The sequence below is a fragment of the Elephantulus edwardii genome, unplaced genomic scaffold (assembly GCF_000299155.1).
Source record: "Elephantulus edwardii isolate Elephantulus edwardi_28Jun2011 unplaced genomic scaffold, EleEdw1.0 scaffold00133, whole genome shotgun sequence".
Lineage (NCBI taxonomy): Eukaryota > Metazoa > Chordata > Mammalia > Macroscelidea > Macroscelididae > Elephantulus > Elephantulus edwardii.
In genome coordinates, this window is record NW_006399883.1 from 6,424,472 (window position 1) to 6,445,561 (window position 21,090).

General features: G+C 45.4%; 1 protein-coding gene across 2 annotated transcripts in view; it reads left to right on the top strand.

Moving 5' to 3' along the window:
* Positions 1-21,090, top strand: part of ABCG1 (ATP-binding cassette, sub-family G (WHITE), member 1) — a 95,746-nt gene that overhangs the window by 49,912 nt on the left and 24,744 nt on the right. For both annotated transcript variants that reach the window (XM_006893929.1, XM_006893928.1), the window contains exons 3-5: positions 14,230-14,347; positions 17,077-17,209; positions 20,080-20,130. In XM_006893929.1, coding sequence (XP_006893991.1) covers positions 14,230-14,347; positions 17,077-17,209; positions 20,080-20,130 — 302 coding nt within the window. The remainder of the gene's footprint in view (positions 1-14,229; positions 14,348-17,076; positions 17,210-20,079; positions 20,131-21,090) is intronic.

Below are 21,090 nucleotides of genomic sequence, written 5' to 3' on the forward strand. Positions count from 1 at the left end.
AGAATCAGTATGGAAGTAACAGAAAAACTCATGCTACTGTTGATCAATCAATATGGCTTCCAACCAAGACAGTGCTCAACTGCTTGACCATGCCAGCTGACCCTAGCTTGAGCCTGGGCTCTATCCTACCCAACAAATTTTATAGCTCTATTAACTTTATTGTACAATGCTTACAGGCACTTATCTCAGCTACTAAACCTTCTGATCAAAGACATCATCAGCTCTCTTGCTCCATGGAGGAGCAAGTCCATTGCAGCTGCCTCGCTCCATAGGCTAAGAAACCCACTGTAACCACTGTATTCTAGTCTCTCAGTTCTCACCACTCCTCCCATCATGTATTGACTTGTACCGTATCCATTTTTGTCACGCTCTCCATCTCCTTGACCTGAGAGGTTCTTATCTCAAAGACCCTGACTACAAAGGGTCTTCTCAGGTCTATACTCTTCTTCCTAGTCATAATGAGGATACTCTCAGTTTCTGTGAGACTAATCCTTTTAAAAGTCTATCAGGATGGCAGAACTGACCAATCCCCTCAGTAGGACACAGGTTACCTAATTTGTATAGTAATTGACCAATCCTTAAAAGCATTTTTATGCATTTAATTTACATAGTCAATTATCCAGTCCCTTTGAAAGTTTATAGTGGAGCAAATAATTTTGGCAGAAATCCAGACTCACAAAGGTCATACATGAAGAAACCTGTTGCCCTTCACAAGGCCATTAATTTAACATATTCTTTGTTGCCAAAGGGTCCCTGGAACCCTGATGGAACCCTGGATCAAGCAGTAAACTGTTAACTGAAAAGTTGGGGGTTTCGATTCACCATTCACTCCATTGGAGACAGATGAGACAGTCTGCTTCCATACTTGCCAAACAGCCTTGGAAACCCCAAGGGGAAATTCTACTCTGACCTATATATAGGTTGTTATGAGGCAGAATCCCCTTGAAAGCAGTGAGGCTCCCCCCATGTCCAGGAGGTCTCTTGGTGATGAAAACAGTTTGTGCTCAACTATGTTTTAGGTTGGTGGTTTGAACCTACCCAGTGGTGCTATGCATGAAAGTCATGGTAAGCTGCTTCTATAAAGATCATAACCAAGAATACCCTATATAACTGTTCTACTTTGACACACAAAAGTTGCTATGAATTAGAACTGATTCAGTGGCAAGGGGATTGGTTTTTTGGTTTACATATTGCTGTGCTCCACTGTTAGGAACTTCATACATCTTCACAAATACCTTTAAGTATGCTTATTAGTTTGCACTGCAGATGGAAAGGTATGCAGTTCAAGTCCACCAGCTATTCTCCATGTGATTTACTGCCTCTGAAAACCCACCAAAGGAGAGTCACCTATGAGTCGGTTCTGACTCAATGGTACACAACAGTAATAACAAGAAGAGGAAAATGGATTTAGAGAGCTGAAAGAACTTACCCAGGATCCCCCAGCTAATTAGAAGTAGAACTCTAGAGTCCTGATCTGGGAGCGTAGGCGCCCATTCAAAACCCTGGGCCACACCTCAGACCACTTCCATCAGAATTATTTTCCGGAGATTCCAATGCACAGGCAAGGCTAGGACCCACTGGGTTATAGGCTGTTTAGATTTCAGCTGCTCTGTGTGAACTACTTCTTTGCTGCTTACCAGTTCTATTTTAAAAGAAATACGATTGTTGTTGACCGGCACCATGTTGGTCCTGATCTATAGTAGCATCATGCACAATAGAATGAAATTCTTTCTAGCCCTGAGCCGTTCTCGTAGTAGGCTGTGGATCAGACTTGGAATTCATAGGGTTTTTGGTAGCTGATTTTTGAAGCAAAGGGTCAAGTCTCTCTACAAGTCTTGTTTAGCTGGGATGATCCAATGAAACCTACTTAGCATCTCAGCAACATGCAGAACTTCATGGACAGATGGGTGGTAGCTGTGCCTGAGATGTGTTGATGGGGACCCCAGCCTAGGTTCCATGTTGTTTGTTGTTGTTAAGTGTCATTCAGTTGTAGACGACTCATAATGACACTATGAATGAAAGATCTGGACACTTGTACAACTTTCATTGTTTCTCCAAGTTCATAGGGTTTCCGGAGGCAAGCTATTTCGGAAGTGGATACCACCCCTATTTCCAAGCTTGTTTTAATTGAGGAGCTCTACCAAATACTGTCCACCATGGATAACATTTGGCACATTAGTGTCACAATGTTCAACTTCACAGCAACCACGAGTTACCTCTGTACAGCAAATGGACAGACCAGTGCTATACCACTTAGAAGAATGTTTAACCCAAAACAATGAAAACCAGGCTTGAGGCCTGTGTATTATAATCACCCACCTTTGGCTTGGTAGCATCACTTTCTGTCCACGAGGCCACCTGAGCTCTCTCTATGATGTTGGTCCCACTATCTTGGTCTCTCTATGTAGGTCAAATGTAGCAGGTGAAAATTCTACTACTGAGCCATCATAACTTGTGTTTATGAACATGCCTCAGAAAGAGGTTGTAGGATGAGTAAACACAAATAAAACACCAGCCGACTATATACTGGAGTCCCTTTGGTGGTTTTGGCGATGCTAGAGCCTGCTCTCTTTTCTCCCAAAGTGCTTCTTGTCCCAAAGGCATATTACTGAATTAGCTGTAAAGGGGACAGTCAGAGATGGTTGGAAGGAGCATGCTGATAGGCCCAGAGTTGGGCTAACCCTCTTATTTTTACCACCTCCCCATATATTGCTCATCATGACGAGAATACTCCAAAAAAAAAAAATGGCATTGTACTTGATTAGTGACAAAAAGCTTGAGAAACCCCTAGAGAATGCTGCATGGTTCAGGTGGCCACTGAAATTCAGAGAATCTCTATCCACCAAAGTGGGAAAGGGATTCTTCATGAACAGGGCGAGGTTTAATAGATAGGGTGTGTGCACATGAGACTCAGCCAGGTTTGGTGGGTGCAACCTCATTAAAAGTGGAGGACACCGGCATGCCCAAGGGGTATTTACACATCTGGCAGTGACATGAACAATCCGAACATGGCTTGCTGTCCTGTGGATGAATGACAGTAGCAGCCCCTCCAGAGTTTCAGGTGCCCCTACTCACTTCTCGTTGCCATCATGCAAAATCTTTTCCTGTTTCGGAGCATCAAGAAGGATCTGGAATATTTCTGTGCTAACCACACAGGATAATCTTCTGAGTGATGTTTTTGTACAACCTGTGACTGGACATCCATTTTCATCAGAAAAGAAGGAATATTCCACTGCTTTCCTGCCTTGTGGCAAAAAAATGAAGTGTCAGTAAAGCATAATCCCAGATAATAGAGAGCCAATGATGGATGTGGTGAAAGGAACAGCCTTTTGGGGTTTGCCAGATTTTCCCTGCCAGAACTAGAAAATCCTGGGCTTAGGATTCTGTGAGGCTGATGTACAAAATTTTACCATCTGATGGTGGGCATAGTTCTATGGTGATTAATTTTATAAAACACAGTACATGAGAATTATTGTATGAAAAAAATGTGAAAGAAGAAAAGTGTGAAACATAATATATATGGATTTTGTATGCAAAATAATATAAAATGAAAAAAAATTAAAGAGATATCCATTTAAAATAGCCAATGATCTGTTTTTATTATCGGCATCTTTATAATTTTCTTTGGAGTTCTGTTACTTCAGTTGTCATTGATTAGAAATGACTGTAAAATAGCTATGTGAAATGAAAGATTGCCTTCAAATTGAGAGTACATTTCTGTGTCAAACGCTGCACGACAGTAATCTTTACTCTGATTTCAGTGGCTGCAAGCATTGTGTGTATGGAGAGACTTGCTTGTCTTTGCCCCTTATTATATCAGCTCTGGTGTAGTGGGTTACTAATTATGCGGTTAACCCAAAGTTGAGTGGTTTGAATTCACCAATTGCTTGTGGAAGGAAGATGAGCAGTCTCCTCCCCTAAGGAATCACAGCCTTAGAAACTGAAGGAAAGATTTCCAGGAGTACAAACACTTCAGTGAGAACCTACATGTTAACCTCAGCCATTTGGTCTTCTTGCAAATAAAAGTCAGGCCATGTGTGACTCAAATCTAACTGAATTCTGGTGTTGAAAAGAGGCTGTTGAGAGTAGACTTCTTTAAAATGAGAACATTGAGGCAAAGTTTGTTAAAAGAGCTTGTCTGTGGCCCTGGCTATTTCCCTGGGCCACCTCTGCCTTCCACTACATGTTCTCTCTGCTCCACAGCCCACTCGTGGAAGGCTGGAGGCCATTATTCCTTTTAAATTAAGAGCAGAGACCTTAAGCTGCTTATTTCATCTCACTGGAATACTTCTACACTGGGGGTGTGTCCTAAACCAAACAAGCATTGTGCTTCTGTGGACCCCATAGAAAGTTGGAGAATCTCCTTGGGAAGGGCTTCAGAAAGAGTTGTAAGATGACAGCTCATGGAGCTTCTTTTGTGAGACTAATGGGCTGTTCCCTGGAGCCTCTCCCTGGAAAAGCTTGCCACCTCATAAAGGAACCTCAAATTTTATGTAATGCAGAAGAAAGAGAAATGGGTAGTGCATCCCTTGAGGAGAAAGAGGAAGGCAACATTGAATGGGCTCCTGTGTAGGGTTGAGTTGTCTGGAAATGGGCTTTAGGGAGCATATAGTTAGGTACTGAGATAAACTGCTTCGAGCTCTGTGTGCTCCATGGTAGGAGCTTATATTCAGGGTCTTGGCTGGCTCCACTGGCCAAGGTGAATAGATAGATGTCTCTTGATATTTTACTTTCCTTCTTCTCGACATTGCTGTCAAGTTAGCTCCAATTCATAAAGACCCTATGTCCAGTGCCATTCTTAGAGTTACTGATTTGTGTGAGGCTATTATTGTGCCCACTGTGTACTTTTGAGTGACTTCCAACCCAGAGAGCTTAACTTCCAGTATTGATCAATATTTTGTCGTGATACATAGACTTTTCTTTGGCTGGTTTTGACATGTAAATTGCCAGACCTTTCTCTTAGTCTGTTTTAGTCTGGAAGCTCCAAGTGAAGTCCCAAAGCCGGACTGTAACACTGTCAGTTGTTCCTAACCAGAAAGCCATCCTGAGATAGGACTGTTCTTCCTTTTCAGTCTTCTCTGTGAGAGAATTTGTTTGGGTTCTTGGTAGTTGAAAAGATTTCAAAAAAGTTTTCTTAAATCTCTAAAAGTGCCTTCTTTTCAAAGTGCTGTGGAGGGCAGGGATGTTGATAATTGGCTTCCTGGCTCCACGACTTGCGTTCGAGATGACACAGGAACCTGGTAGCTGGAAGCAGGGCCACCGGCTCATTTCCCCTCCTAGTTCCTGCTTTCATCCTCCCTCCAGCCTCTGCCCCACTGAAGCCAAGGAGCTGGAAAATAGCCATCAACAGGAAGAACAAAAGAAAAGGACCTGGAAAAGTACCCAGCAAGTAAATCCTCACTCTGTCAACTGTGAAATACCAACTGTTCTCCACAGCAAGGTCCTCCTTCCCCCCTTTCCTTGCCTTCACCGTCCCTTTTTAGAGTTTATACGGAGAGTAAGACACACTCATGCAACTAGCTTCAGGTGGTTCACTGAGCCTCAGCATGTTGACTCAACAAGGATTCTCTCAGTTACCCAGGACTAGCAGGTGGCTCTAAAGGACAGAAAATGATTGTCGCTGATCAAGAGGCCAGAAGTACAAATCCAGGACATGACTCTAAGGGAGATGCCCTTCTTTGTCTCTTAGCCGTTAGCGTTCCCTGACCTCCCTTGGCCTGCTCCTGATTGTAGACAGTCCTCTCTCGGCTCTATGTGTGCCTGTCCAAGTCTAGTCTTTTATTAGAAGACTCTCTTAGGAAGGATTAAGGTGCTTTGCTGGGTTAAGTACATGGTTACAATGGAAAGGTCAGTTTTGTATGAACCTACAGGTTCAAACAGGGTGGAAAATGTGACAATTTAGCTTCTGCAAAGACTTTAGCCTTGGAAACCCAGTTCTATTTACAGCCTCAGAAGCCCTGACTCCAATCATAAGTTAATCAAACAGCAATCCGGTTGAGTTCCAGGGTCTACTCCTGCAGGCATGGATGGTTTCATTAACATAAAAGAAAACAGTTCTTTTTTGAAGAGCATCCGAGTCACAGGTATAGGAGTTAGGACTTCCACATTTATTTTGAGGGGATGCAATTCAATCCAGAACTAGGAGACACTTGCCAAGGTAAATATAGATACATGGTCGGGCATGCATGGTATTTTGACTTTTGTGGTCGGAAAGCATATCACATGCCTGTAGCATGATAGAGAGGGGCCAGTAGAAGTTGCACAATCTGTGCTTTTTTTTGGTCTCTGGGTGAGAGGGGTCTCCTGTGGAGAAGAAAAAGAGGGCAGAATCTGAAACTCAGTTTCAAAGTCCCTGACTGGTGGGAGCAGGGGAATCTGAAGTGTGAGTAAGAGTGGACTTGCCTGAGAACCAGAGGGAAAGTGGGGAACGTTTGGTTCATCTCTCCACAGAAGATCTGAGCTTCTGTCACCTACTGGAGACTCCACACACCTCTTTGCAATTATGCCTAGACAGGGGATTATTACGTCTGGCCCAGATCGCTCCTGAAGAAAGCCCTTGGTGGCATGAACAAAATGAGGATTGTATCACGTTGTTGGCTCTGCCTATGGAGCTCTCTATATATATGGCTTGCCCTTTTGTACTGTTGTTTATCAACACTGATTTTTATGGCATCACTGAAGCCCTGAGGGATCCGAGCGCTGAGCCACTGGCATGGTATTTGTCCTATGAGCAGCCACACACAGAGGCCCACGTTTTGGGGGGCCCACTTCACCTCGCCACAGCCCAGCTCAGCGTGAGCAAGACAACACAAGGCTTTGTTGTGTGCAGCTGGGAAACAAAACCCAGCGATTCATTAACCCTGGGCTCGCTGGAGAAACACAGGCTCCTTTCGAAACCACAACTTGTTAAATGAAACCTGAGTGATTGACTTGCCGGCTGGGTTTTGAGGGACAAGCTGCTTATTATTTTCTTCAGGGAAACAGGACCGGGGGCCTGATGGTCCCCGAGGGACTCCATCCCCAGCCCCTGCTCTGCAACCGAGGGCAGCTTCGCAGCTGTTTCGAAACATCTGCTCCAATCCCGCTTTGTTGTTCAGCTGCCCAAAGTGGCAGGAGGCAGGAGCTGCTTTTATAACAAGTTGCTCTAGAAAGTGTCCATCTGGACCGGAGGATGTAAATTTCCTAGTGGATGTAGCCAGAAATTCATCAGTGAAACAAGACTTGAGTCTTCCCCAAACCACAAAGAGCTTCCGACATTCTGAAGCGGGGGAAAATTTTTTTTTGAGAATGTTTTCTAGGATAAAAAAAATAAATAGAAGGCGAAGGGAGACTTGCGTGAGTTGACACTTTTTTGGGTGAACAGAGAGGACTGTCAGAACAGAGCTTCCAGAATGTCCCGTCAGTTCTCGAAACTGTCTTGTCCGCTGTGCAGGTGGCAGTCTCAACCTGGTGAAGAGGAAAGGCCTTCCTTTTAGAGAGGAAGGGTGTGCAATTAATGCCCTCTTCCTGGGCTCATTTTGTGGGGCTGTAATAACAAAACACCACGTGTTGAATGGTTATGAGAACAGATGCTTCTTGTTGTCTCTCAGTTCTGGAAGCTAGAAGTTTGATTTCAGGGTTTTGGCATGGCCATGTTCTTGTCAAAGGCTCTAGAAGAAGGTCCTTTCTGTGTCTCTCAGCTTCTGATAGCCTGTGAGTTTCTTGGCTTGTACATGCATCTTCATATGACTATATGCAAATGCCTATGTGCATCTCTCTGTCTCGTCTCCTCTACTGCACAGACACTACTCAGATGGGATTAGAGCCTGTCCTACTCCAGTCTGACTTCATGTTAACAGGAAATATGTTCCAAGACCCCCTCTCTCCGAACAGGAGCACACCTGCAGGTACTGGAGTTTAGGACTTTGCATCTTTTGGAGGGTGCAATGCAAACAGTCCTTTTAACCATTTCATGTGACCATATATTCTTGAATTGTATGACTGTAGGGGTCCATGGGGAGGTCTTGCACAAATGAGGAAGGTAATGAGGAAGGGCAGCTAGGCCTTGCTGAGCTAGCAGACACATGTGAAGGGATAAGAGCCTGCCTTTGCAGTTCTCAGAAGTGGTTGGAACCTCGACTTTTCTGCTGATCAGCCAAGTAGCCTTAAAGAGCTGCTGAGTGGAGGGGTTTGCAGACCATCCTACTGGTAGAGGTCACATCATAGGCAAAGAAGAACTCAAGGGATTATTGGGGAACAATTTTGCATGGGAGCTCTTTACTTTTTCTCAGGAGCAAAGGAATGTCATCTTTATATCCAAAGAAGGACAATACCTTATTTCCCTTTATTTGGAAGAATACTTAGTACTCCAGAGTATCATCATCTTTGGGGCGTTACTTAAGATTCAAAGCAATTACCTGCTTTTCAGTAGGATATTCTTGGGCTGGTCATGTTCCAACTCTCTATCTGGGTGTAGGTTCTGGGAGAGTTCATCGAGCTCACCTGCATACTTGGATTGTGTGCACTTTTCTCTGTCTGTTCTACACATGTATGAACATTGCATTGAAACCATGCTATTTTGCAATCACTGCATAATGCAGGCAAAAGCTGGACAGTGAATTGTAAAAACTGACAGTGACACGGTGCCTGTGAATTACAGTACTGGTGGTGGTGGTGTTGTGTACCATAGAGTCAGAACTGACCCATAGCTGACCCTCCGGCGGGTTTTCAAAGGCAGTTAATCACAAGGGAGGAGATTGCCCATCCTCCTTCCGCAGAGCTGCTGGTGGCCTCAAACTGGGTGCCTTTGGGATCACAGTGCAGCTTCTTGCTACTAGGCCACCAGAGCTCCCTTGTGATTAACTGCCTCTGACAACCCACTAAAAAGTCGGCTATGGGTTGGCTCCGGCACTACGGTACAAAACAACAAAGTACTGGTGACAAATACTAAATATACCATGGACTGCCAAATAAACAAACAAATCTATCTTGGAAAAAGTTCAGAGAGAATACTCTTTAGAAGCAATGCTTAGAAGACTTTGTCTCGTGTATTTTAGCTATGCTTCCAGGAGGAACCAGTCCCTAAAAGAGGATATCATGCTTGGTAAAGTAAAAATCAGTAAAAATGAAGAAGACATCAACGAAATGGGTCAGTACAGCAGCTAAACATAGTGATGGTTGTGAGAATGCCACAAGACTCTGCAATTTTTTTCTATTGATTGTGAGTCATACCAGCTTGTTGGCACCTAAAAAGAACAATGTGCCTAGTGAAGTTCTAGACATATAGGACGTGATGATTGAGAAGACGGACAGTCCTGGTCACAGCATTATGGAGTTCATGTATTTCTTTTTTTTTTTTTAAATTTTACTATTTGTGTGTGTGTACCGTCAAATCAGATCTGACTGGTACAGAAGGAGACTGTCCCTCCTTCCTCGGCAGAGCATCTGGTGGACTCAAACCGTGCGCCTTTGGGATTGCAGTGCAGCTTCTTGCCACTAGGCCACCAGAGCTCCCCGGAGTTCATGTATTTCTGAGCTGGCATCTGTTGCCGGGGTCTGTGGCTTGGATCCCACACTTGACTCTTGTTATGAGAGCCGCTCTTCTATTTCTGTTTCCCAGAAGATAGAATTAGCATATACTGTCTAACTACAGCGCTTGAGCTTCTGAATTAATCCAACTAGGTCTATATCCCCTGTCATTAGGTGCTTTCGAGTTGATTCAGAGGAAGGCGTTAAACTATATCATTCAGAAGGGCCTTTGCTGATAAGGACGTTTGTGTTAGTGTAGGGAAGGGAGGAAATGATGACCATATTGTTAAATGAATTCTGGCTCTTCCTCTTACTGAGGCCTGCAGGGGTCCCCAGATAGCCTGGGCTCCCAGGGCTTTGATCTTGTGCTGGTCTGGGTGTTGCTGTGGTGCTGATGGTCTGTTTGATGTTGGTCTCTGTGGAGTTCTGGGTAATCGGACAGTGAGAATTTGAGTGCTGACTGGGGTGGTGATCTGACTGTGGAAGTTTGGCTGTGGAAATCTAGGCATTGGCCTAGCTGTGGTGGTCTCTGGGCGTTGACGTGACAGTATTGACCTGGTTGTGGTGGTCTGGCTGTAGTGTGCTGAAAGTTGACTTGGCTGTGATGTCTGAGTATTGGTCTCACCAATGTATGTGTATGGTGGTCTGGGTGTTCTGGCCTTAGTGGTGGTCTCACAGAACAATGGCACCATGTATGGATTGATGAGGACTGTCAAATGGCCCTGCCTCTTGGGTGGTTCCAAGCCTGCTGCCGTCTGAGAGCTCACATCTTCAAATATAAAACCGGGAGATAAGCACATGTGTGAACAAGTGTGGGGACAAGTGTGTGAAGGCAGGTGGTGTGTCCAGCATGCTGAGAACTAGGCTGAGCAGGCCTTGTGGGCAGGAAAGTAGGGCAGGGAACGCCTTCGTTTTATTTTTCTGCATAAGGAACAAAATGCAGGGCTTTGTAGAGCAGGGTGAATTCATTACGTAAATATAGATATATGTATTTGCGGAGACATACAAAATCTGGCTATAACGGGAACACCTCTAAGTGGTTTGTCTTGTCCTTCCACATCATATGGGGCCTACAAAATCCCTCCTAAAAATGCACTGTCTTCCCCAGGCTGGTTCTGGTTGTCTAACAGTCAGTAAACAGTGTTTACTTGATTCCTGTGTCCAGTGTCACTTTCAAGATTTTTCAGTCCCTGATGTGTATGAGATCTCTCTCTCTCTGTCTCCCATTTCTAACATTAGAAGCGTGAACTCAAAGATTAGTCCTGTGTCTTCTCTATGGTGAGACCCTACATAGATCTCACAGGCAGAGACCGTGACCATGGCCTTAGCACCTCACCCACACTCCCACTGTACTTGGGCAACTTCTCTCTCTGATGGTGAGTCATACAGAGTAGCTGCTTGCTGAGAGGCTGAGGTTCTCATGTGGACCTCGAAAGTCCAAATAGCAAGACTATGGTCTGTAACCACCCCTGCCTTGTTCTGCCTTTGTCCTTGAAAGAGCTGAGAACACCCCCTGCTCCTACCATGTGACCAGCTTCTGGTGCCCTGGACCCCCAACCCCACGAGCTTCCTCCAGTCAGTTTAGTCACATGCCGCCCCACTGCACCCCTGCATGCAAGGACCAGCACCAGCTTCTGTCAGAGTGGAGAACTGTGCCCGTCACATGATTGTGTTTGAGAAGGACCTGTGGGCTCTCCCTCAAATGTCCAAGAAACAAAATCTTCCAGAACTCCAAGAAGGTGACCCTCAGTGGCTTCATGACTCCAGTACGTAGACTATGTTTGGTGTCTAAGTGGCCACCGGTCACCTCAGTCACCCTCTGTGTGTCCTCAGGAAGTTTTGGCTGGCAGGATCAGCTGGGGTCATCTGTGAACCTCAGGAGAGGGAACAGCTCACAGAGTTTGCTTGAGAGTAACCCAGGCTCTTGACAGAGTTGGCAGGAGGCCCATAATGAGCAGGGCCTGGAATGTAGGACTCCCTGAGTGATGTCATACGGGTTCTCAGGAGACTGAAATCCCCATAATGCCCAGTCCCCAGGCCCAGGCCACCATCAGGAGGAGCCCGGCCATCTGTGGGGGACATAGATGCATAAGGAATGCTCATCACAGCCCATGGCTCTTCTGTCCATCTGTCTGCTGATGGCAGACAATACAACCCCAGATGGATGGAGGATTTAGGGCTACCCATTCCCCCATTTGGATTAGTCTCTGGCTTGACTATGTCCCATGTTTTCCAGCCTCCATCATCCACTCCTTGATGTGGGAGTCTGATGCATTTGTGATTCCAAGCTGCCCCCCTTCACTGGATCTCCATTGTCTGTGTTACCCCTTGCCCCGCTGGGACAGCTCACCTCCCCTCCCCAGGGTGACACCTCTCTCAGTAATGAGTCAGAGTCACAGGGACTCAGGCTTCCTGCCGTTTGCTTCCGCTTCTCTCTGCCTTCCTTAAACAAGACCTCAGGGACTCCCAGTCCAAATTAAGGAGGCAACTGGTGACAGCTTGGAATGTCCAGGTGTCCCATCTGTGGGAGGAGGATGGCAGGTAGAGGACTCCTCAGACCCCAGGCAGAGGCCTGTGCATGTATGCACGTGCAAAAACACACACACACACACACACACACACACACACACACACACGTTTGGAGATCCAGGGAGGGGCTAACCATCTGTTAGGCAGAAAGTCTAACTAAGGGAGCTTGTAAAACAGCCCAATATCTCTCTCCCCCCTTAGATCCCTTTGAACATTATGTCTGGGAGCTTACATCCACATGGTTAAATCTACATGACTTATCGTTACCCAGATGTATTTGCTAGTCTGAACTGAGAAGTATTTTTTTCTTATTGTATACTGTCATATCAGATCTGACTGGCCCAGGAGGAGATTGACCCTACTTCTCCAGTGGAGCATCTGGTGGATTTGAACCGTACGCCTTCTGGATTGCAGTGCAGCTTCTTGCTATTAGGGCACCAGAGCTCCCTTGAACTGAGAAATTTTTTTGAATCAGGAGTCATGATCCTGGAATCAAACCAGTTATCATCAAGTTTTCTCTGAGACCTGTTAACCTCATGTGAAGTAGAACTCAGCCCCAGAGAGTTTTCAAATGCTGCCTTTTCAGAACCAGATCACCATGTCTCGCCTCTGGGTGGTCTCAGGCTTCCAGTCTTTTTGTTGGCAGCAGAGTGTGTTAACCACTTGCATCATCCAGGGACTTCCCTGTGAACCCAACTGCTTCTGTTTTGTTCTTCCTTGCACATTTAGAAGGCTTACTTGGGGGAGGGAAAGTGGCTGTAGTTTTCCTAGGAGCCCCAGTGCCATAGTGCATACTGTATTTGATTGCTAACCAAAAGGTCAGAGGTTCTAATACACCAACTTTTCTGCAGGAGAAAAATGGGCAGTCTCTTCCTGGAAAGACTTAGAGCCGAGGAAACCCACTGGAAGGTTGCTTAAGTCATAGTCAACCCAGTAACAGTGGGGTTTGTGGTTTTTAATGGAATGTATACTATTTCTCTCTCTTTTTTTTGCACAATATTCTCAAGTGGAGACTTGGAAGAAATTCTAAAGCAGTTTGGTGAGACTTCTTGAATATAAACTCATTCATAATGCACTCATTTACCACAATAGGGATAGCAGTGAGGTGGGCAGTGGGGGAGGAGTGACTTGGAATTAGGACCCATTCATACTGTGAGGCCTGGGCAAGCCTGGACCCAGCCCTTCTGGATGGCCATTGTTACAGTTGTTAGTTGCCACCAAGTCAGCTGTGACTCACGGCAACCTTATGTACAACAGAACAGAACAATGCCTGATCCTGCACTGTCTTCATAATTGTTTGCATGTTTAAGTCCATTATTGTGGTCACTGTGTAATGTAAGTGCCTCTAGCCTGGTTAGGGAGTGGGGAAGGGGGCTTATTCCTCAGTGTTATCACATCCTCTAGTGTTCTGTTGTCTACCATACCGTTTTCATTGGCTAGTTTTCTGAAATAGATTGCCAGACCTTTCTGCATTGTCTTAAGTTGGAAGCTGTGCTAAAAGCTTTCCTACGTGAGGGACCTACTGGTATTTGAAATCGTAGTGATTAATATTGAACTGATACTGTGATAGTTTCTAGAATGACAGCAGCAATTCTGCAGAGAGGTGTTAGACAACCAGTCTCTCATTCCATATTGGCATGGTAGATCTCTTTCCCGTGTAATAACTATTTAGAAGTGTTCTGTGAATTCTAAAGCACCATAAGTGTACTGAAGTTACTGCATTATAATCATTAAAAATCTTGAAATGCAATTAAGAAAGTGCATAAGGGCATCAAAGAGCTGAGGCTCATTTCCAGTGTTGCATAATGAAAAAATATCACCTTTTGCCATAGTTCTGCAGCCCAGTATACTGGTGTTAAAGTGAATCCTGAGATTGTTGTAAAATGAATTTGACCTATTTTTTTATTATTATTAATTTCAATGAACATTTAGAGATTTTGGATTTCCATTCACTCATTGTTGCACTTTTCTCCCCGCCCACCCCTCCCCCACAGTATGCTCTTCTCTTTGAAGAGTAAAAGAAAAATTCCTTCTTTGGTATACAGTCCCCCGCTCCGAGTATACTCCACTCTGCAACCTTCATTCCGGACTCTTATGATAATCATAATGCCCTATAATATATTGCTTTTAAACTGTTCTCTCCCTCATCCGTTTCAATGAAGTATTTTTTTAATTTTTTTTTTTTTTTTTTAGGATACAAGACCCTTCTGAAGGGAATTTCTGGAAAATTCAACAGTGGAGAACTGGTGGCGATCATGGGTCCTTCTGGGGCCGGAAAATCTACACTCATGAACATCCTGGCTGGATACAGGTGAGCAGACTGACGAGACAGCCAAGTTCTCACCCAGTTGTGTTACTTGGGAGCCTACCATTATTAAGGAACTCCAGCTAGAAGTGTTCTATTGTCTGCAGGGAGTAACTTCTTATGGTTCAGCATGGCGCCAGTGAAGCAAAAGAAGGGGTATTTATTGTCAAGGAGCTGTAAAAATTCTGTAAGGGAAACAGCCTAGGGAGGAGAAAAACACTGCAAGTGTTGCAAGGTTGTTCTTGTTAGCTGCTGCCGCGTCGGCTGTGATTCACAGCGCCCTTATGTTACAACACAGTGAGACGCTGCCAAGTCTTTGCACTGTCTTCACTCATTGGTAAGTTTGCTGTGTGTTGGGTGGAGAACAGAGACAAGCTCATGGAGACCAGCAGGCAGAATGACTGGGAGTGGGGTTCTGCAGGAGCTCAGCCTTGGGCTTAGAGGAAAAGGGTACAAGAGCAAGACAGAGTAAGGACGATCATTTGGCTCAGGCCCAGGGTTCCTGAGCCTTTTGTCTGTGATTATGCTAATTGTTTTGTAGTTTGGAAACCACACTGTCGAATGGCATGCCCACTCTGATCGACTGTGAATGGTTAGGAAAAAAAAAATCTTTATAAGTGTTTAAAAAAAAACAAAACAAAACACCCAAAACAACCAACCCAAACACCCTTTCTTGTACCAGCTCTTATTTAATTATCATGAATTATACTTCTTATCTGTGGCAAATAGTAAATAATAATTGGAAATTTACTGAAAAATAAAATTACAAATATTGCCTCTTTCCTTGGGACTTTTAAGTTGTTTCTTAGCTTTGTAGACTAGGATCTTTAGAAGCCTCAAAAAAAAAAAAAAAGAAGCCTCAGTTATGACAATTTCTTTCTAGTTGCCTTTATCTCTGAAGGTTAAAGTACAAATCCTTCAACCTGAGGTTGTGAGAGGAGATAGAGGAGCGGAGTATTTCCCGTGGAATAGCTGTTTTCTGGAACATTTGCAAAGGTGTTGAGTCCCCAGAGGTGTATCTGAGTATCCTTGTGCTCCAGGTAGAAGCAGGGGGTCGATTGGACCTTGTAGGCTTGGGGAAGCACTAGAGCTTAACCCCTGCCCTGGAGGAAAGAAAATGCTCACCCACAGGCTCCTAATCACAGGCATGGGCTGCATGAAGGAGAACCAGAATGTGTTTTCATTCATTGCTCTCTATGGACTCTTCTGCGCTTCTGCTCACCATGGCATCTCGGAGGCAGGGCTGGAGAAGATGAATCCTTAGCTAAAGAGAAGAGAAGACAGGCTAAGGCACCTGCCAGCTCTAGGGCTAAGTCACTGTGCCCAGAAGATTATCCGGTAGTATGGTTGCTCAATGTGGATTACACCCCAACCTAAAAAAAAAAAGAAAATAAAATCAGAAATCTTGCTCACCACTCAACCAATAGGCAACATCATGATAGATGGAGAAAAGATTGAAGCTGTCAATGATTTCATTGTACTTGGATCCACGATCAACACCATTGATAATAGCACTCAAGAAATCAAAAGATATATTGCATTGGGGATATCTGATCTCAAGGACCTGTCTACAGTTTTAAAGAGCAAGGATGTCAATTTAAAGACTAAGGTGTGCCTAATTCAAGCCATGGTATTTTAGATTGCTTCCTGTGCATCTGAATGTTGGACAATGAATAAAGATGACACATGAAGAATCAAAGCCTTTGAATGATGGTGTTGGTGAAGAGTACTGAATATCCCAAAGATTGCCAATAGAACAGACACATCCGTCTTGAAGGAAGCACAACCAGAGAGCTTCTTAAAGGCAAGGATGGTGAATTTTTGTCTCATTTACTTTGGGCTTATTGTAAGGAGGAATCAGTCCTTGGAGAAAGATCATACTGGGAAAGGTGGAGAGTTGGCAAAAGAAAGGAAGACCCTCACCAAGATGGATTGGCACAGTGACTACCACAGTAGGCTTGGGCCTGCCTGACCTTGAGGGTTGTGCAGAGCAGGGTAGGGTTCAGATATGTTGTGAATAGGGCCACTATGAATCACGGTCCACTAACCAGGACCTGACAACAACATGGGCTTTCAATGAAAGGTCAACAAATGAATGAGTATGGTTGGTGAGACATGACTTTTCCATCTTTGCATTATTATTCATGGGGATGTTGCCAGCCTGTGCACAGTGGTCAGATAGAACAGCCTGCTTTGGCGGCGGAGGACTGGATGAGCTGGATCAGAGCCCTAGACTTCTCTCTGAGCCGCCTGAGCCCAGTGACAAGCTAGGTGCTCCTTCCCCGTTGGCATCACAATAGGGTCCTTAGAAATAAGCAGCAACCTTTCAACTGCAGACGACTTTGACCTTTGGAGTCATGATGCAGAAACCAAACTTACAGACCCCAGTAAAGCCAGGGTATGGGCATGCCATCTCGTGGCTGTGCATAGGAGCATCCATGAATATCTTTGTTGTTTGTTTAGTTGGCAAAGAAGACATGGTCACTTGCTATAAATAGACAACCCCTGGGGAGGCCTTGTGTTTGGCTTCTCTTTCCCCTGCTGGGCATTTTATCTTTGTAACTTCTTCCTCTGGGTTGCTGGAGTTCTCTCCCAGGGCCCCCCAACCCCACCGGCCCCTCAGTGTTTCTGTGGCAGATGGTTTATCTGGAAGGATGCTGGGAGGGAGCTGTAAGGAGAGGAGTAACAGGAAGAGCTGGCTGCTGGGTGCTGACGCTTCTCCCGATGCCCTGCAGGGAGACTGGCATGAAAGGGGCAGTGCTCATCAACGGCATGCCCCGGGACCTGCGCTGCTTCCGGAAGGTGTCCTGCTACATCATGCAGGATGACATGCTGCTGCCACACCTCACCGTCCAAGAGGCCATGATGGTGAGTCTCTCATTGGTCCGCTGCTCCAGGCCCCTGGTCGCTCATCTCTGACCATCACACACACTAGAGAGAAGCATTGTCATGTACTCTGTAAGACATGGGGCTGGCGGCTCTGCTGGGTTACCTCCAAGTTCTCAGTAACCTCGCCTTCCAGCAGAGTTCTAACAGCAAAGAGGAGTGCTGTTGAGACACGCTCATTAAAAATAAATTCCCAAGACCCTGCATTCTGAAGTCCTTGAGTGGAAAAATTGTGGTCAAGTTTCTGAAAAGGGCCGATCACTTCCTGGGCGACCACAGTCCTATCTCCCCAGTGGTCACGGGAATTTTCTTCCTAATCGGTGTGTCCTTGAGTGAGTCTGTGACTTTAAGGCCAAGCCTCAGTGAACCCAGTACCTTAGTGAATTCTCTTGAGGGTCTTATTCACCAACTCTCCCCTCTGCCTGTGGAGAAGTGAGTCCACGTTTGTTAAACGTGCTAAATCCAGCCCTGATGCACACAGCTGTATGCCATCAAACCCCCTCTGTCAAGAGTTACCAATTTTTATGAACGTGGAATAGAAAGGAACCCCAGCAGTAAGCCATTAGCCCAAAATCATGCGGTTGCCGATGGCCTCACTGGGATTCAGAGGCAGGTCTCTCGGGCTTCAAAGTGCCGCCTTTAACTGCTAATTATGACTTCCTTGCGAGTAGATTGCTTTACCCCTCACACCCTCAGTCTCCTCTGAGTAAGACCACTCCAGACTGACTTGAATTCTGAACTGGCTAATTGTGGTAACACGGAGCAGGAGCCCCAGCACACAGCTGGTGCCCAGTGGGTTCTCAGTGCTGCCGTGACACAGCGTACGTGGCATCAACAGAGAGCCGATAGTCAGTCAGTCAGTTTTTGCTGCTATTGTAGTTCAGTCACTATTTCCTTTACTCCTAATAAGCTTCCCCGTAATGCTCCACTTAATTCCTCTATGGATAAAGCCAGAGAGTTTGAAAACGGCTTCACTATTTGGGCTTCGCTTTTTGTCCAGGTAGCTCCCCCTAAACAAGAAGTTTCTAGAACTGTGCTCTTTGGGCAGACCATGGCTCAGTCAAATGCTGCAACTCTTGGCATTGAGGGCCATTCTCTAAAAGGTCACACTGACCAGGACCACGCCAACCTAACTGTGGGCAAGGGGCATTTCTGGAGGGTCTTTTATTAAAAGGTTACAGTCAAGCTGTGGCTCATTTAGGTGGAGAGGAGGGCTGTTTGGTTTTCTGCTTTACCCTTGTTGACGACTGTTAAGAGTCCCCAGCCTCCATGGCTGCCTGGGTGTGCAGTGCGACATTCTCAACCTGGTCTGCTGTGCACCTTGTTTAGCTGGCCTTGGTTTGCCCAGCTTGCAGAGATGGCCCCGCTTTTGGCCATGCTTCTGCCTGGCTGTGTCAGAGCATGGCAGCGATACTGCATTTCATCCAAAGGGCGATTCCAAGGGCGTTTGAGCTCAGTATAGAGAAGCAGGTTAATTTTTCAGATACATGATCTGCTCCCTAACCTGCTTTGTGAGGAACCAGAAAGGGAGACCCCTGCAAGGGTGTTCTCATTCATCTCCCTTGAGCATTGAGTGTTCTGTGAGTAAGGAGATACCTCCCAGTGAGGCCCGGCCCTCCAGCGGATGGGGGCAGGGGATTTTTGCAGATGTTTGCAAATAAACTAGGTAGAACCAACTCTTGGGACCTTTCTCATCACCCTGCTGCTGATTCTTCTTTAATAAATGGACACATTAGACACACCTGATTGAGTTCTACAGTGCCATTTCTTCTTGGGATCCAGAAATTTAGCCCCTCAGCAATCTGCTGAATTAAGCACAAGGTTCCTTGTTAATAAACGTGACTTGGGTTTCCAGCTCAGTCACTGTCTTCCTTCCCAGGCAAGACTGGTGACGTCTGCTGTTATCTCCGTCCTCCTCCCTACTTTCTCACCAGGCTCTGCCGTGTGAAGTACATTTGTTTTAAAAAAGTCAATTAGACTGAATCTTAGTTTGGGGAAATACCATACCACTTGAGGCTAGATACATTTAACTTCTTCAAGCTGTGAGATCCTGAACCCCAGCCACCAATCAAAAGTGAGCATGCATTGTTTATGTGATCTTTGTCACCACAAGGCAGACAGAGAATCCACACTCAGAGTCACGCAGCAGGTGACTGTCCCCTGGCCAGACCTTAGCTTCTCAGGGTCTCTCATTTGATGCTTACAGCAATGTTACTAGTTTGTGAGATGGGCATGTTTTAACCTCTTCATTGTACCAGTGAAGAAACTAAGATTGCTTGTTTGTTTGACCTAGGCCACAGGAGTTGATGGGGCAAAATCAGGACAGATAATGTCCTGATGAATCCATGCCAAGGTCTTATCAATCCTGGTCAAGGGCCCGTGTCCTGCTCTACTGATAAAGGAGATTTAAAAAAAGGAGAGAGAGAGAGAGAGAGAAGGAGGGCGGAGGGCAGCATACCTTGATAGATAGCATCAGCCAATTTCTGTTGTATAAATATTCCTACTGTGGACAGTTTCAACCACTAGTTGACTTGTGGCAAGTCATCAAACCATAATACCTCCTGACCTCTCATGTCTGAGCTGCCCACATCCAACTTCCCTCATTGACTCCTTGAGAATTCTCCTAAGATAACAGGAAAAGTGTTCTCCTATGTTTATTAAGCCAAAGGAAGCATGAAACCAAGATCCACTCCTATTTTCTTCCACTGATCAGGTAACTCAGAAAGCCTCATGGGCACAGGGCTTGGAAGATAGCCACGTGAGGCTTCTATAGGACCTTCGTCCTTTGATTGCTGTGGCTCTTCTAGAAGTCATCCCTTCTGCTTTGACACTGCTGTCCTTGTCCTTTGCAGGTTTCTGCACATCTCAAGCTTCAAGAGAAAGATGAAGGCAGAAGAGAGATGGTGAGTATGTTGCTTTTGAGCTACGGTCCATGCTGCCTTCCAACAGCTGTTGTGAGTCAGTCCCACTCATGGTGACCCCAGGCCCAGTGGAAAGAAACGCCACCAGGTCCTGCAGAATCCCCACTGTGATCTTTAGGATTTTCACTGGCTGATTTTCAGTACATTTCTAGGTCAATCTTTCTTCCTAGACTTTCTGAGTCTAAAAGATCTCCTGGTCACCATCATAGTAATACTCAAGTCTCCATTGACAGATGAGGATAGCTGTACCTAAGGTTCACAGGTTGACCAGGAATCAAATCAAGGACTACAGCACAGAAAGATTTTACCACTAAAGCACCCAACCCCCCCCAAAAAACCCACCTGCTGTCAAGTGGGCTCGGATTCATGGTGGCTCCGAGGGTGTCTATGATCCACAGAGCTTTCAACGCTGTAATCTTTTGGAAACAGATCGCCAGGCCTTTGGCTCACTCAGATCCCCTCCAGGTAGATTCAAACTTCTAGCCTTTTGTTTAACAGCTGAGCTATTCACGATGGCCCAGAAAGTGCATGAAACTCATCTTGAAAGCATGCATGGGAAGGTCGTTTAAGTCAGTAGTTTTTGTTTGTTGATCTCTTGTCCCCTAGCCTATCACAGCTTCCTGTACATGAAGGGTGAGGGCATTTCTGTACAGACTGGAGCCATGCACATGGGACCCAAGGGGAATGACGTAGAATCAGAAACTAGAACAAGACTCAGCAGCCTGTGGCAGCGTGGTCTGCAAGCTGTGGTGGTCAGAAAAACCGGCACCAGGGTCCGACCAAGTGCTCAGATTCTTTCCATGTGTAATGCATTTTAGATTAAGTTGTTTTTTTATAAAATACTAACAATGACTGTGCTTAGTCACGCATTTAAAAATAACCATCCTCTACCCACACACACTTGCAAGAAGAAATTTAGTTCTTACATGTTATGAAGCAGTC